We start from the raw sequence: 17,122 nt of genomic DNA, 5'->3' as shown, positions 1-17,122 counted from the left end.
TCATCTTTATATACAGTCACTGATGGTCTTTATATACAGTCACTGATGGTCTTTATATACAGTCACTGATCATCTTTATATACAGTCACTGATCATCTTTATATACAGTCACTGATGGTTTTATATACAGTCACTGATGGTCTTTATATACAGTCACTGATCATCTTTATATACAGTCACTGATCATCTTTATATATAGTCACTGATTGTCTTTATATACAGTCACTGATCATCTTTATATACAGTCACTGATCATCTTTATATACAGACACTGATCATCTTTATATATAGTCACTGATTGTCTTTATATACAGTCACTGATCCTCTTTATATACAGTCACTGATGGTGTTTATATATAGTCACTGATCATCTTTATATACAGACACTGATCCTCTTTATATACAGTCACTGATCATCTTTATATACAGTCACTGATCGTCTTTATATACAGTCACTGATCATCTTTATATACAGTCACTGATGGTCTTTATATACAGTCACTAATCATCTTTATATACAGTCACTGATGGTCTTTATATACAGTTACTGATCATCTTTATATACACTCACTGATCATCTTTATATACAGTCACTGATGGTCTTTATATACACTCACTAATGGTCTTTATATACAGTCACTCATTGTGTTTATGTAGTTATTGGTTCTATTTTAAATCACAGAGAATGTTTCATTTGTACATTTTCGCAGATGATCCAACTTTTTATTTCCTCAGAAACATGATGTGTTTCCTCCTTCACGACAAAAACATCGACCTCTGTCGTCTAATATGAAACAAACGTTCCAATGTGACGCTGAACAGCAAATCAACAAACGGGTGGAAAGATAGAACGTTGTTTCTGGAGGTGATGATGATGACGGACATGAAGGATCACACGAGAGGATCAAAGACAATGAAGTAGAAAAAGGTTTTTCTGTCGAAACTCATGTCAAGATTCATTTTTTTAATGTTTTATTATTTTAAATTTCATAACACCCATCGAGGGTCATACTAAATTATTGTTAATTATTGTTCATTATTATTATTGTTCAGGGTATTTCATTGTACAATATCAATTCTGCTTTGATATGTGCAAGGAAACTTCTCACTTGGTAAAAGTGCATTATTCATAATTGCGAACATAGGACGAGATGTTGAATAACCCTTGTATGTTTCAAGGTCTTCTGCACAATTCAGGTTACCAGCTACCAGTAGATGTTAGGGACATAACTGTGCTCCTTAGCGCCATCAAGTGCTTTGGGCTTGTAATCAATTATACCGGCCAAACGTGATAGTACGCTGAGGCTAAAGGTAAATCCGACTGGCTACTGGCTTGTACGGCAGCACTATGGAAGTACTATGAAAGTACAATGGAAGTACTATGGAAGTACTATGGAAGTGAAAACCATGTCGCTGCTCAGTACATCAGACGTCATTACCTCTTTGCCTTTTAACTAAACACTTTCCCTTTTTAAACATAAGACAAGATGGAGAATACGTAATGTACGTTCTGCCAGTTGACGTCATCGATGTTCGTGACCAGTGGATGTTAGGGACATGTCTTCAGTTGTGTACTTTAGTGTCATCAGGTGTTTCAGACCCCACAGGTTGATCTGGGTACATGTCTCTAGCATCCTGGGGCCCAGGTGGGATCTTTCCTCCTGGCCCACGTCCACCAACATCTCCCAGTCTGGGGCTTGGTCCCACTGACCACTCCTGGTCAGTGGAGGAGAACCTCTCTGTCCCTGTCCCCCCTCACGGACAAAAGTTTAGTTTGTTTCTATTGTATTTGGTTTGTATTTCAGCTTTTCCTCTAGTGTGTGTGTGCGTGTGCGTGTGCGTGTGTGTGTGTGTGTGTGTGTGTGTAAATAAACCTCAGCTCTGTTCAGGTCAGAATAACTTGATGAGTGTTTAAAGTGTAAAGCTCCGTGACGACACTCGGACTCTGACACGACACAAACTGATGCTTCTGATCCTGAAGCTGATTGTTTCACAGCGTTGGTCCATCATGAAAACTCTGTTCACACTGTCAGTGTGAGGGGCGGGACCTGTGTGTGGGCGGGTCCTGTGTGACTGTTAACCCCGCCTCTCTCCCACTCTCAGGTTAGACACAGCAGCTAAATGCAGGAGCTTCGGTGACTCTTCACAGATTTAAAGTCAACTGCTCAACTGTGTTACACAGGTCTGGTGTTTGAAGAGTTTCTCTCTTGCTCCTGAACTTGACGTCAATGATCCCACCCAAACTTAACTTAACTTAACACCTTTTGATGGAAGCTGACCAATCAGAGCAGGAGGGTCTTAAAGAGACAGGAGCTAAAACCAAGTGTTTGAGACGGAGGCTGAAGAGAGGAACAGCAGCGATGGACAGTGAGGAACGTGATGTCTTTTAATTTCATTACATTAGAGAATGTAAACATTTTACAGTCATAACACGAATTAAATGATCAACATGAACAGAATGTGTCTCCTTTAACACATAAAAGAGTAATTGCTGCTCTTAAATCAAGAGCTGAGAGTTTAAATGAGCTGAAGCTCGACAGCGCTGAGCTGCTGAAGTCCCATGCTAATGCTAGCTAGCCACAATAAGCCACTTTCTAACATGCTGCTGGCTTTGTGTCCAGCTAATCTGATCGGAGACGTCTGTTCAATCGTCTGTGAACAAGCAGTTTCTCCTCGTAGGATGACGGAGCTAAAAAAAAGCCATTTCCGACTCTTTGTTTGGACTGAACTGAGACTGATGAAGGTAAACGAAGCAAATTCACAATGCAAAGTCAATATGGAGTCATTTTCCTCCACAAACTCATCATGGATTCATGAACTAATCCACAAACTATAAAAGAAAATCCACCTCAGCTGTTGAAAAGAAACAAATCTTTTCACTCTTCAAATTTCACCTCCAGTCACAGCATGTGCAGTTTGAGGGAGTGGGAGGAGCCAGGTCGACACTTCCTGTCCAGCGTCTGATGACGGCATCGCACCACTTTAAAATGTTTCCTCAAATCCTCCTCAAACGTTATCCTGCTTCTCATGACAGCATCTTAAATCAATCTGTGTCAGATTAACCATCCAGGGTTAAGGTCTGCAGCTTTAACTTAAGACGAGCAGCTGCTGCCAGGAAGATGAAGATGATGATGATGATGGAGTCTGACGGCGCCGCAGCAGGAGCGAGGGAGGATGTGACTATAGATCCAGGACAGGCGGATTAATCTGCAGACATGTGGCGGGGATGTAAACCCCATCAGAGGAGCATTGGTTGCGTGTGGGCGGTCAAAGTTCTCATGGAGCTCAACATCTGTTGATGACGGAGGAGGCGTTAATGCTCCTGCAGGTTCTGGTCCACGTTCTGGTCGTGGTTCTGGAAGGGCGGCAGCAGGCCTGTGACATGGCCGATGCCTTTAGTGACGCCCTCCCTGAAGAGCAGCTTGGCGCCCAGCCGCAGATACTCAGGGTGTTTGATGAAGCGGAATCGAACCACAGCTCGCTCGCCAGTACGCAGCTCGTCCTGCAGCAGGGAGAGAGAGAGAGATACTTTATTCCTCCCAGAAGGAATATTACAGTGTTCCAGCAGCAACACATAACAACTAATAACTCACATCCTAGACATAGAAGTAACACAATCTGGGAAACAAAGTTTGTCCAGGACTTCTCTAGTTAAGGTCTCGGCCTTCTATGTAAAGAGCCTGGAGAGTTAAGAGTTAAGAGTTATGAGTTATGAGTTATGATTTGGTGCTATACAAATAAAATTTGATTGAAAATGTACAATAATTAGGGCTGTCAAAATTAACGCGTTAACGTGGGATGATTAATTTGAGGAATTAACGGGTTAATCTTTTTAACGCATGCACAGAATGAGCCGCACATTCATAATCAAAAGTAAAAAGGTCTTTTCACTCTGTGGTTTGTGGGGATGTGAGATTTTAAATGAAGGCTCCAGTCGTCAGCACAGAACCTTCATCTTCATCAACATCTTCATCAGCTTGTTCGGTTTCTTAGTGAGAGGTCATGTGACACGTTCAACCCTCACAAATTGAAGAAGCGATTGTGGCTCCGCATGAACAAAGAAAACTGACCTTTCCGTGTAGGCACTCCACTGTGGCGGTCTGCCTGACATTGCCGACGTGCACGGTGACCTGTGACCCCCTGCGGAAAGTCTTGGCGTGGAAGAGCAGGACGATGGCGGCTTCGAACTGACAGCCGATTGTCGGGTTCATCTTGGGGCTGACCATCACCATGCCCTGCAAAGTGCCACAGATCATTTGTTGATCGACTGAGCGAGTCTGGAATCATCTTCCACGTGCACGCTCTTTGGCTACGTGACCTCTGACCTTGCGCAGCAGTGAGCGGTCAAAGTTTCCCAGAGCCAGCGTGGCGGCCTGTCCGGCTCTCAGCACCCTGCAGGCCGAGCGGTTCCTCTGGATGCTGCCGACCTTCAGCCTCAGGAAACGCCCTTCGTCTGTCGGACCGACCACGAGCCGCTCGCCCTCCCTGCACACTCCACTGGACACACACACATAAACCACACAAACACACACACACACACAAACACACACACACCCTTTAAAAGAAGCCTCATCACATACCTGATATTAACGTAAACTGTAGATTTCAAGAAATGTTTTTTACTAAAATATTTCAACTTTATTCCTAAAAATCTCCTTTTCCCTGTCGCATGTTATTCTTGTCAGACTAATATGAAATGATCCAGATGTGAACCAGCTGTTACCTCACCTGTACAGAGTTCCTCCCACCACAGTCCCAACATCTGGAACTGAGTAAATCTCATCCACCTGAAACACAAGAAGAAAATCTTCACTTCAAATCAATGTACATGTAAAAGTTGAACTGAATGGATGAACTAACCCTTTAAGGCAGCTCAAAATGTTTTCTGTGTGTGTGTGTGTGTGTGTGTGTGTGTGTGTGTGTGTGTGTGTGTGTGTGTGTGTGTGTGTGTGTTACCTGGAACTCAGTGAGCTGCTGCATCAGCTCCTCCTGCTCTTTGCTGTTGCTCAGTGGAGGGAGGATGTTCAGAAAAACCTTCAGGAGGTTCAGACTCTCTCCAGACACAGCGGACAGAGTGAAGATGGGCGTGATGCTACACACACACACACACACACACACACACACACACACACACAGAATGTACAACTTATAACAAACTGGTCGTTTCTGTTGATGTTTTGAAAGTTGAGCTGAATCATTTTTTTGTGTTTTTAACTTTTCAATGTTGGTGGTTTCCAGGAAAAGTGAAATATTCTGTAACTGAAGCTGTTTTCAGACCTGAGCTCCAGGTGGAATCCAGAGACTCGTCTCCAGAGCTTCTCCAGAGTTTGTGTTTCCCAGCTGAACAACTCAGCAGCAGGTTTTCTGCACAGACTCGTTCACAGCATCAGATCCTCCTCATGGTTCAGGTGAGAGGGGGGGGCAGCCGGGTGCAGCAGACAGAGACAGGAAGTGACGTGTTACCTCTGCTGCAGAGGTCATGTGATCATGTTTACATCACCTGTGTGTCAGCACTTCTTCACCAGAGACATTTGTGTCCCGTGTTAGAAGCTCCTCCCCCCCCACTCAGTGAATCAGTGGAGGATCCTCTGCTGTGTTCACACTGCTCCTGGATCTAGACTTTATACAGGAGCTCAGGAGGAGGAAGACAAACTGTAGAACCTCATGAACCTCCTCCTGCAGAGTTCTGTGCATGTCTGAAAGCAGCTCAAGAAACTGAAGGATCAAAACTTAGTCAACTGGTTGACAAGGATTTTATCATCATGTTATGAGCAACTTACGATCAATCTCAGTTTCTAGTTTCCAAACACAGATGGATCCAGACGAGATGAGGAGGAGGTAACTGAGCTCTGTCTGCTCACACCTGACACAGACTGAAGACTCTTTCACACCTTGTCTGGTTCAGAGCTTCAGACTCTTCAGTTCAGTCTGAAGCTGAACATCAGGTGTGAAAGGTTCCTCAGAGCAGAAGAGGAGTTCTGGGTCTGGATCAAACTGAACCTGGTTCTGTTGGTTTGCAGTGAAAACACTTTGTTGGAGAGTTTGGACCAATCACAGGAAGTAGAGACAGAATTAAACAATAGAAGAAGAAGGAGATGAAGATGAAGAAGAGGAAGCAGCTGCAGTCTTCACCTCAGACGATATAATGTTTGAACCACGAGGACGTTCACTTGGTGCATTTGAACTAGTGTGGAGTACTGTGGAGTACTGTAGTACTGTGGAGTACTGTGGAGTACTGTGGTACTGTAGTACTGTGGAGTACTGCGCCTGAAGGTGCTGATGCTGGTAGTAATACCACCATGATGTTACCATGGCAACCAAATGAAGCTTCATTAATTTCCTTCATTCAAAGAGAAAGACTACTACCCCCCCGACTGACAACACACCCACGTCAGACGCCGTCTAGAAACCAATCAGAGTCAAGTATAGGTAGACTCCGCCCACGTAGGTGATGACGACAGGACGTACGTATGTCAGCTAAAATTCTTTAGTCCCTAAATTACAATGTGAAACTAAAACTGTTACCTTGGGAGTGATCTTTGATCCCGATTTGTCCTTTGATTCTCACTTAAAACACATTTCTAGGACCGCCCTCTTCCACTGGTTTAACATCTCAAACATCAGACATGTCTCAAAAAGATGCAGAAGAACGAGTCCAGGCCTTTGTTCCATCCAGACGTGATTATTGTAATTCCTTATTATCAGGCTCCAGCAGGAAGTCGTTAAAGACTCTGCAGCTTGTCCTAAATGCTGCAGCACGTGTCCTGAAGAGAACCAGGACCAGAGACCACATGTCTCCTGTGTTAGCTTCACTACACTGGCTTCCTGTTACATTGAGAATTTAAAATCCTCCTCCTCACCTACATTAATAATATGGCAGCATCAAACCTTAAAGAGCTGATAGTACCTTATCACCACTAGAGCCCTGAGCTCCCAGAATTCAGGCTGTCGTCCCTAAAGTCTCTAAAGCAGAGGAGGAGCCAGAGCTTCAGCATCAAGCTCCTCTCCTGTGGAATCATCTCAGCTTCAGTTGTGGAGGCAGACTCCCTCTGAACGTTGAAGATTCAAACCTTCCTTTAGGATAAAGCTTATAGTTAGAGCCGGTCCAGGTTTGTCTTAGACCTGATCTTAGTTCTGCTGGTATAGGTCTAGAAGGTCGGGGGTCACATGACACACGGAGCTTCTCTTCCCAGCTTCTCCTTCCTCTTCTCCATCCTCATCACATCAAAGATATTAATATCTCATCAACACATGTTACTGACTGGACTTCTTCCCCGGAGTCCCTTTGCCTTATCGTCCGCAGATCCACATCGTGGATTATGATGGTGGATCGAGAATCAGAGATCGTGATAATAATGGTGGATCCTTTATCGTGTTGGCATCTGATAGTGGTGGTGGACCACGATCGAGGTGGCAGCTGATGGTGGCAGTGGATCATGATTGTGGACGATGGTGGATCCTGATCTTGATGGTGGATCCTGATCGTGGTGGATCCTGATCTTGATGGTGGATCCTGATCTTGATGGTGGATCCTGATCTTGATGGTGGATCCTGATCGTGGTGGATCCTGACTGTGGACTGTGATCACAAAAAGTCTGCTTGATATATAATATTTCTCCTCAGATACTCGACCATTACTGACAATAATCCATCAGTTCATTGACCTTCAGCTACAAAGTGTTTATTCTAATCAAAGCTGTAAATACTCTGATCTCTCTGATGTTCTCTGTTCCACGGGACATCTGTTCACTTGTGTCCGTCCTGGGAGACGGATCCTCACGTGTGTCTCTGAGGTTTCTACCTTCTTTACCTGTTAAAGGTTTTAGTAGTTTGACTCTTTCAAGATTCAAGATTCAAGAGTTTATTGTCATATGCACAACGATAACATCAAGCAGTCGCTTGCAATGAAATGCTTGGGTCACAGGCTCTCTTATAACAATGCTCAATCAAAATTTAAAATTTAAAATAAAATATACATATCTAAAATATATATATACACCCAAAGAAAAAAGAAAAACAATAGTGCAAGTGTGTGCAATAGTGCAAATATGCTAAGGTGCAGAGTTATGACAGATTGGAGGAGTTTAAAAGTCTTATGTCCTGGGGGATGAAACTGTCTCTGAGCCTGGTGGGGGGGGGGCCCGGATGCTGCGGTACCGTCGGCCAGACGGCAGCAGGCAGAACAGTTTATGGCTGGGGTGAAAGGGATCTTTAATGATCCGGTTGGCCTTCTTCCTACACCGCTGGGTGTTGAGGTCCTCCATGGATGGTAGCTCCGTCCTGGTGATGTGCTGGGCAGACTTCACCACCCTCTGTAAAGCCTTACGGTTCAGGGCGGTGCAGCTGCCGTACCAGGCGGTGATGCAGCCAGTCAGGATGCTCTCTATGGTGCACCTGTAGAAGTTGCAGAGAATCCTGGCATCCATGTTGAGCCTCCGCAGCCTGCGGAGGAAGAAGAGCCGCTGTCTGGCCGTCTTCCTGATTGAGTCTGCGTGATGGGTCCAGGTCAGGTCATCACTGATGTGAACCCCGAGGAACCTGAAGCTGCTGACTCGCTCCACCGTAGTTCCGTTGATGGAGAGGGGGGCATGTTCTACTCCTTGTCTCTTCCTGTAGTCCACGATCAGCTCCTTTGTTTTGCTGACGTTGAGATGGAGGTTGTTGTCCTGGCACCAAGATGTCAGGGCTCTGACCTCCTCTCTGTAGGCCTTCTCATCGTCGTGTCATCAGCAAACTTAACGATGGTGTTGGAGCTGTGGCGGCCACGCAGTGATGCGTGAACAGGGAGGACAGGAGAGGACTGAGCACACAGCCCTGGGGGGCACCGGTGTTAGAGTCAGGGTGGAGGATGTGGTGCTGCCTATCCGCACCGCCTGTGGTCTGCCCGTCAGGAAGTTCAGAATCCAGTCACGGAGGGCGATGTTGAGCCCAAGGTCTCTGAGCTTGGTGACGAGCTTCAGGGGAACGATGGTATTGAATGCTGAACTGTAGTCAATGAACAGCATTCTCACATGTGTCCCTCTGGTCCAGGTGGGAGAGGGCAGTGTGAAGGGTGAGGGAGATGGCATCTGCAGTCGACCTATCTGGCCTGTAGGCAAACTGAAGAGGGTCCAGAGAGTCAGGGAGGGAGGAGGTGATGAAGGGTTGACGAGCCGCTCAAAACACTTCATGATGGTGGAAGTGAGTACTACTGGGCGGTAGTCGTTCAGGCAGAGGGTTTTTGTTTTTTTGGGAACAGGGACAATGATGGTCTCCTTGAAACATGCGGGGACTACAGACTGGAGCAGTGACAGGTTGAAAATGTCTGTGAAAACATCTGCCAGCTGATCTGCACACACCTTGAGAGCTCGGCCAGTGATGCCATCAGGTCCAGGTGCCTTGCGTGTGTTGATCCGGTTAAGTGATCTCCACACATCTGCCCTGGATATTACTGGGGGGCAGCGGTCCTCCTGGGCCTCTTGGATCTCCACAGCCGGGGAGTTGCTCTCAAAGCATAAAAGGTGTTCAGATCCTCTGGGAGAGATGCAGACACTACATCCGCACTGCTGGTCTTTGCTTTGTAGTCAGAGATGGTTTTGAGTCCAGCCCACATGTCCCTTGTGTTGGAGCCCTTGTAGTGAGACTCCACCTTGTCCCTGTAATGTCTCTTGGCACTGCTAATAGCACTCCGGAGCGCGTACCTGGACTTCCTGTACTCCTCCAGATCCCCTGAGATGTAGGCATCAGTCCGTGCTTTGAGTTTTGCATGGACGTCACCATTAATCCAGGGCTTCTGGTTTGGGAATGATCGTACAGTAATCCTGGAGTGCAGCGTCATCGATGCATTTGCTGATGTAGCAGATGACGCGTCCGTGTACGTGTTGATGTTGTCATCCTGGAACCCGCACCACTCCGTCATGCTGAAGCAGTCCCGTGAGCCGAGTCTGATTGGTCGGTCCACCGCTGAATGGTCGAGTCACCGGTCTGTCACGTTTGAGTTTCTGCCTATAGGAAGGCAGCAGCAGAACTGAGGCGTGATCCGATTTGCCGAATGGGGGCGGGGAGGGCCTTATACGCATCCCGGAAGGAGTGTAAACATGGTCGGCGTGTTCGCTCGCGCGTGGGACAGCTGATGTGTTGGTGGTATCGCGGCAAGACTTTCCTCATCTTGGCGTTGTTAAAATCACCGGCCACAATAAACGCAGCCTCGGGCCGTGATGTCTCTGTCCTGTCGATAACCGCATGCAGCTCGTCCAGTGCCTGATTAGTGTCGGCATGTGGCGGAATGTACACCGCTGTAATAACGACCGATGTAAACTCCCTCGGGATGTAATAAGGTCGGCATCTGATCATGAGGTGCTCCAGGTCCGGAGAACAGTCCGAAGAAATAATCTCCACATCTGAGCACCACAGATTGTTCACCATGCAGCAGACACCTCCTCCCTTGCTCTTCCCCGAGTTTGTTGTCCGGTCCTGGCGGTGAATGGAGACCCCCTCGGGAACAATGGCGGAGTCCGGGATCGAGGGGTCGAGCCAGGTCTCCGTGAAAACCATCACGTTACAAAACTTAATGTCCCGTTGAAAAGCCATCCAGCTCCGAAGTTCGTCCAGCTTGTTGTCCAGAGACTGAACATTAGCCAGAAGAATACTTGGTAGTGGAGGCCGGTTCTCACGTTTCCTCAGCCGGACTAGGACGCCGGCCCGCGACCCTCGTTTCCTTCGTCGCCTCCGTGCTCCAGGTACGACAGGTAAACAGCGCCATGGGTAATCTCCTTTGTTTGCTGGTGGCGGTGAAAAAGTGTTTTTCACCGTCAACCCGATGAGCAGAAGTTGTTCTCTATCATATAGTATGATAGGGCTCGCTTTGTCAGAGTGCACAATGCAAAATAAAGTAGAATAAATAACAAAAAAACAGATAAAAGAGAAAAAAGAGCAGAGCTGTGGGGGAGCTTGAGACACGGCAGCCTTCCTCGGCGCCATCGTAGCTTAGCTGTTGAGGGTTAAGAACAGAGGACGTCTCACCTTGTTGAAGCCTCTGAGACAAACTGGGATTTGTGAATATGAGACTATACTAATAAGATTTGATTGATTGATTGAAAACTAACAGATCAAATGAAACAACAAACACATGAAGCTTCCGACTCTCTGAGAGAATACGTCTCGAGTTTCAGGAAGAATCAGAGGCAGCATACCTCACAGAGAACAGGCAGCAGTAGTATTAGTAGTTGTATTAAAAAGTACTTGTAGTATTAGTATTATTAGTAGCTTTAATAGTATTTGTACCCACCATGTGGATTGAGTGAACTGCTGCGCGGCGGTCACGGCGTCGTCAGGGTTGGACACCACCATGGGGACCTTGTTGCAGCCCGGCTGCTTCAGGACTCGCTCCAGCTGTCGAACGGTTCGCTCCACAGTGCCACGGGAACACAGATCCACTTTACTGACCACGATAAAGATGGGAACCTTCAGCGCCATGGCCAGGCCCAGGTGCTCCCGCGTGGTTCCGGCTGCATGGACGAGAGCAGGAACATCACGCAGACTTCATTACCCAGAAGCCACTGAAGCTGCTGGTTTTTTATATTATTGATTATTTTCACAGTTGTTGCTTATTATACGTTGAGTATTTTTCCTTGAATTCAACCAATACATTGTAAAATCATTATTCCACAGCATCTGATGAGATCAATCTTATCTTCATGTTCCGTCTCCTCAATGATTCAAAATACATTTTTTAAAATTAAGTACCAAGTATGAGAGTCTACTTTAGACAAACTGAAAAATAAAAATAAACTTAACCCTTAAATCCTGATCTGAAGGTTTAAAAATAAACTGTGTGAGACGGATCCCTTCTGACCTCTAGTGGTGCTTTTAGTGGGAAACACCGGAGAAAAGGGTGAGGGTTATTCTTTGTGACATATTTGTAACAGTAAGTTAAAGCAGATGAAGAAGATGAGGTTGATGAAGACGACAATGAGAGACTGAAGCTGCTGCTCCTCCGTGACAGAAAGATAGTTCAGGTATCAGATCAGGATGTCACCTGGTCGCCTCCCATTGGACGGGTAACCCTAACATGTACCCTAACCCTCAGCGGAGCCAGAACATCCGACCGAGTCGGAATAAACTGAAGAAAAAGGTAATTGTCAAATTCTTATTATTAATTGATGCAAAGAATAATTGTTATTTCTAAATGAATTGTTGCATGAATGTGATGAAGTTTGTTGATTAATATAAAACCTATGTACAATCATTGGAACACCGGGACCTGTGAACCACAATGTACGGTGTGACGTCTAACATGGCTGCTTCCTGTGGGTGGCGTGCGTGGCTGCAGCTCACCAATGCCGGTGTTGGCGCTCACCACCAGCATGGCGAAGTCGGGGCAGTAGCTGGTGAGACCGAAGATGGTGGTCTTCAGGTACTTGTGGTGTCCGGCGAGGTCGATGAAGGTGATCATCTTGGACGAGCTCTCGCAGATCTCCTCAGCTGTCCGAGATTCACTGTAGTTCACAACCTGTTCGACACGCGACAGGATGACGAGGCCGTTAAAATCACACGAGGAGCTGATATGTGCTCAGGGGAATTCTGTGGTAATCTCAACATTAGATTTGAATATTTCTTCTGAAGCTTTCAAAGGTTTTAAGCTGGACTCATCATCAGAAATATTCAAAGCAAATTTTACACCAGTACAATATTCTGGACTAAAGACTCTCCACCTACGCTTACGTCTATCGTTAGCGTGTCGTTAGCTGTCAGAAATTAAAGTCAGACTTAGGTTCATGATTCCATCACCTCTCCTTTGCTGTTGAAGCCCAGGATCTCGAAGCTGATGCTGGACGTGCGTCCGGTCTGGATCTCGTGCAGATGTCTGAAGAGGTTGAGCCGCGCTCTGCCTCGCCCGTTGTCCAGCTCGCCCTGCGTCAGGACGCCTAACAGGGTCGACTTTCCTGAGTCCACATTCCCCAGCACTGCCACCCGCAGGTCCAGGAACTGTCCCCGTCCATGATGAGGAGAGGGAATCGAATGATCAGCATGTGGCTCCACTTTCATCAGACTTGACAGAAACGTGCCTGGAGAACAGAATCTCACCTGCTGGTCATCAGGAACTTTTCGAATGAGGACTTCTGCAATTTTCCGAGTGTTTCTGTCAAAGTCGTAGTCCACCTCTCTCTCTCTGAGCAGAGTGATGTCAGCCCCGACTCTGATGACACACGAGAAACTAATTCTGAAAACTAACAACAACCTGTGTTTTCAAAATGATGTGAAGATGATTGTCGGTCAAACACTGTGAAAATGCCTCCAACCTTCAGACAAACATGTACGAGTTCACCTACTTCTCCGCCATCCTCTTTAAGGTTTTGAGCGAGGCCTTCATGTCGGCCTCCGTCAGGCCGACCAGCAGGCCGTTGTCTTCCACTCCAATCTGGTAGACGGCCTCGCCACGGCCCTCCTGCAGGCGCCACTTCAGCTGCGTGGCCAGATGCTCGAAGCGATACTGAGTTGGGTTCACCAGCTTCAGCTACGACAGCAGAGAGAGAGATGATGATGTAGCAAATATCCAGAGTCTGTGTGTATGTGGTATAGTAGTGAACAAATTCTCATTTTCAAATATCTTGGTTGGGTTGATGAACAAAATACAAGTCAACGACACCGAGTTTAATCTCATTTGCGACGACTGAAGATGATTTTTAAAGAAACTAAAATCCCTGTTCAACAGTTCAGTCAAACTTATATAAGTAGAAACAATGTTCCGCAGTTCACATTAACATTTAGTCAATTAATACACTTAATTACCTTATATTCAATGTTCCCTTCTTCAGCCTGCAGACACACACACACAGGAGAGATGAGCTTCGTTAACAACAATGTCACCATCTCACTGAACTGAAACACTACTGAACAGTGAATATCACTGATGAGGAGGACCTCTGGACAGGGTCTCCTCTGGACAGGGTCTCCCCTGGACAGGGTCTCCCCTGGACAGGGTCTCCTGTTTTAACTTCTTAAGGACCTCCATCACTGAGGACCTCACATGGTCAGCCAACTCCACTGCTGTGGTAAAAAAGGCTCAACAGCAGCTCTACTTTGTGTTAAGACTTAAAACAATCTTTTGTCACGGTTCCATCCAGAGTGTTTTACATGTTGTATCACAGCCAACAGACAAATCATCATAAACACAGAAAACACTGGGACTCCCTCTGAACACACTGGTGAACATCTTCACCGCAGCATCATCCTGAAAGATCCTGAACAACAGAACCTTTAAAGCACCTCCAGGCTGAATAAGGATTTTTCCCATGAGCCGTCACTGAACTATGATAAACAGCCCCCCGTACTGCCACCGCCTCTGCATCATCAAAATATCTCAGGACAAACTCATAGACTCTTTAACTTGAAGAGCAATCCACTGGTTATACTCGTGCAATGTTACTTACAGTGCCCATTATGATGCTTATGATATGATGCTCTTATTATACTGGTTTTATCTTTCTTACTATTATTTAATGATAATTGTGGACAGATGTGTGTGTAGGAATGTGTGCGTGTTGTTTTTTTGTATTTTGTATTTTGTGCAAGGACAATGAAGCTCTGTAATTCTGATCCTCTGCTTCCTGACCCTGAAGAGCTGCTGCTGTAACGAATCCAGAATTCTTCATGTTTTAACAGTTTCCTGCTGAATACTGGAGATAAACTCTGGTTTTTAATAACTTCAGAGTGTTTTTAACTGATCTCAGTTCAGCTTCACTCTTCAGCTGCAGCTGGTTGTGACAGTTGAAGCTGACTCTCAGTCAGTTCTTCTCCCAGGAGATGGAACCCACTCAGCAGAGTCACAGAGAACAGACGTTCAGGGAGAGAAGGAGGAAACTTTCAATCATTTTAGTTCAATATTTACAGTGTATAGTATTTAGACATAACACACTAACTAAATTGTTAGTTTTTACTTTCTTTTTGGTCTTTTACCTGTTTTGGTGACATTAATTCCCTGTTTATAGCTCAAATACATTTTTCTGAATATGAATTATTTCAGCTGATACTCCCTTTCATCATGTTACGTCACTATATTTCAATCATATAATTATAATAAATACATGTGTAAATAGGACGAGCCACAGTATTGAACCTCATTTAGTTTGTCCTTCAGGGACAGGCTGAGTTTCATTTTACACATAATAATATTCTGTGTGTAATTATACAAGTTCCTTTTAGGACCTGAGTAAATAAGTGTTTTAATGCAGGTTTATGACTGATATGTTGAACTAGTAAATATTACAACCAGTTGACAGATCACTTTATAAACAGTTTATTAGTGTGAACAACCCTAAGGTCTATTTTCAGTCCTGGTGTTGAGTTCATATTCCTGATGGTTTGATGCTGAAACCACCAAACCAACCGCTGGTAGTTTATGAACTGGTTTAATGATTTCATCAGAGACTTATTTGACCTCTGTGACCTCAGGTTCTTCACCACAGACACATGAATATTTGAAATAGTCACATTTGTGAGTGCAGCTCAGTGTGACGTCTGTGAACAGTACAGCTGTTTGTGAACAGCTGACTCACAGATTCTACACGTTATAAACACACGTTACACATGTGTTATTACATATGATGTTGTGTGACTGAAGTTAACACTCCCTCCAGCAGCAGCAGCTAGCGGAGCCGGCTAACTGTGGGCTAACGGAGGGCTAACGGAGGGTAACTGTGGGCTAACGGAGGGAGCTAACGGAGGGCTAACTGTGGGCTAACGGAGGGAGCTAACGGAGGGCTAACTGTGGGCTAACGGAGGGCTAACGGAGGGTAACTGTGGGCTAACGGAGGGAGCTAACGGAGGGTAACTGTGGGCTAACGGAGGGAGCTAACGGAGGGGGAGCTAACTGTGAGCTAACGAGGGCTAACGGAGGGAGCTAACGGTGGGCTAACTGTGAGCTAACGGAGGGCTAACGGACGGCTAACGGAGGGCTAACTGTGGGCTAACGGACGGCTAACGGACGGCTAACGGAGGGCTAACTGTGGGCTAACGGAAGGCTAACGGAGGGAGCTACCTCCGGGGGCAGGAACGGCGGAGGGTTGTTCCGCTGGGTCTTTTTGTTCCGTCTCCTCCGGCCTCGTTTGCTTCTTCTTGTCCGGGACTTCTTCGCTTTCCTTCCGGTGTTCCCGGGGCCGGAGCCCGGTCCGTGTCTGCTGTGTCCGGGAGAAACTGCACCACTTTGGGATAAATCCACCATGGCTGGGCTCAGTCACCGGGACTCGAACTCACGGTGATGAAATAAGAATAATTCACCGATGAAGATCTCCGCTGCGACATCACCTCCACATTAACACTGATGAAGATGAAGATGCTCTCTCCTCAGCATCATCACCGCTGTACAACACCTGCTTCCGCCTGGGAGTGTCAAAATAATGTACTTTACGACTTCAAAATAAAGTACAGCAGATGACATAGATCGTCCCAGTGAGTTTACAACAGGAAGTCAACCAATCAATCAATCAATCAATAATCACATTTTATTTTGTCTCATAGATCTTAACAAGCAGCAACATCCTCTGTTCTTAACTCAACAAGAGTAAAACTACCAGAGAAACTTTATTAACAGTAAATCAAGCTCAGATTGGACGTCCGGACCAGCAAGAGCTCCTTAATATCCCCAGGTGTAGTGATGTAGGTTTTGTAGAAGTTGTGTCCACATGGTACTGACCGGATCAGTGAGGACATCCAGACAGATGGAGCTCAGAAACTGATCTTCAGAACTTCCAGCATGTCAACACCCTGAGGGCAGAGTAACAGTTCAAACTGTGGTTAAAGAAGTCCTCATAAGGGACTAATAAAGGACTCACTTCTCTTATCTGATCTTTTATCTCCTATATTATATCTGATCTCTGATCTGAACGTGTGTTGAACCGCGGTGTTTGATGGGCTCTGTGGTTCTGGTCCCAACCTTAGCAGTAGCAGGACAATGTCAACTTGCAGAGCAGTGAATGACAAGAATCTTCCAGTGAAACTCGAGTACATACATTGTTCTCTCCTGTGAAGTTGAGGATTTGTGTAAATACTGACAGAACAAAGTAAAAAACACCTTCTGTTCTCACCCTAGAGAAAATTCTATTGAAATATCCTGATTTTCACACACAGAGATTCGACCCGACCG

General features: G+C 45.8%; 1 protein-coding gene across 1 annotated transcript; it reads right to left on the bottom strand.

Annotated features, from left to right (window-relative positions):
- Positions 1-2,368: 2,368 nt before the first annotated feature.
- On the bottom strand, positions 2,369-16,360 carry gtpbp2b (GTP binding protein 2b). Its single transcript, XM_035167058.2, has 12 exons — positions 16,019-16,360; positions 13,771-13,797; positions 13,311-13,495; positions 13,066-13,177; positions 12,769-12,966; positions 12,316-12,490; positions 11,267-11,486; positions 4,957-5,092; positions 4,729-4,787; positions 4,326-4,497; positions 4,071-4,235; positions 2,369-3,502 (listed from the first exon to the last, which is right to left on the bottom strand). The coding sequence occupies exons 1-12, from the start codon at positions 16,199-16,201 to the stop codon at positions 3,314-3,316; spliced, it is 1,821 nt and encodes a 606-aa protein (XP_035022949.1). The 5' UTR covers positions 16,202-16,360; the 3' UTR covers positions 2,369-3,313.
- Positions 16,361-17,122: the final 762 nt, after the last annotated feature.

The sequence above is a fragment of the Hippoglossus stenolepis genome, chromosome 2 (assembly GCF_022539355.2).
Source record: "Hippoglossus stenolepis isolate QCI-W04-F060 chromosome 2, HSTE1.2, whole genome shotgun sequence".
Lineage (NCBI taxonomy): Eukaryota > Metazoa > Chordata > Actinopteri > Pleuronectiformes > Pleuronectidae > Hippoglossus > Hippoglossus stenolepis.
Note: the sequence above shows the minus strand (reverse complement) of the source record. Positions and strands in the feature narration are given on the sequence as shown.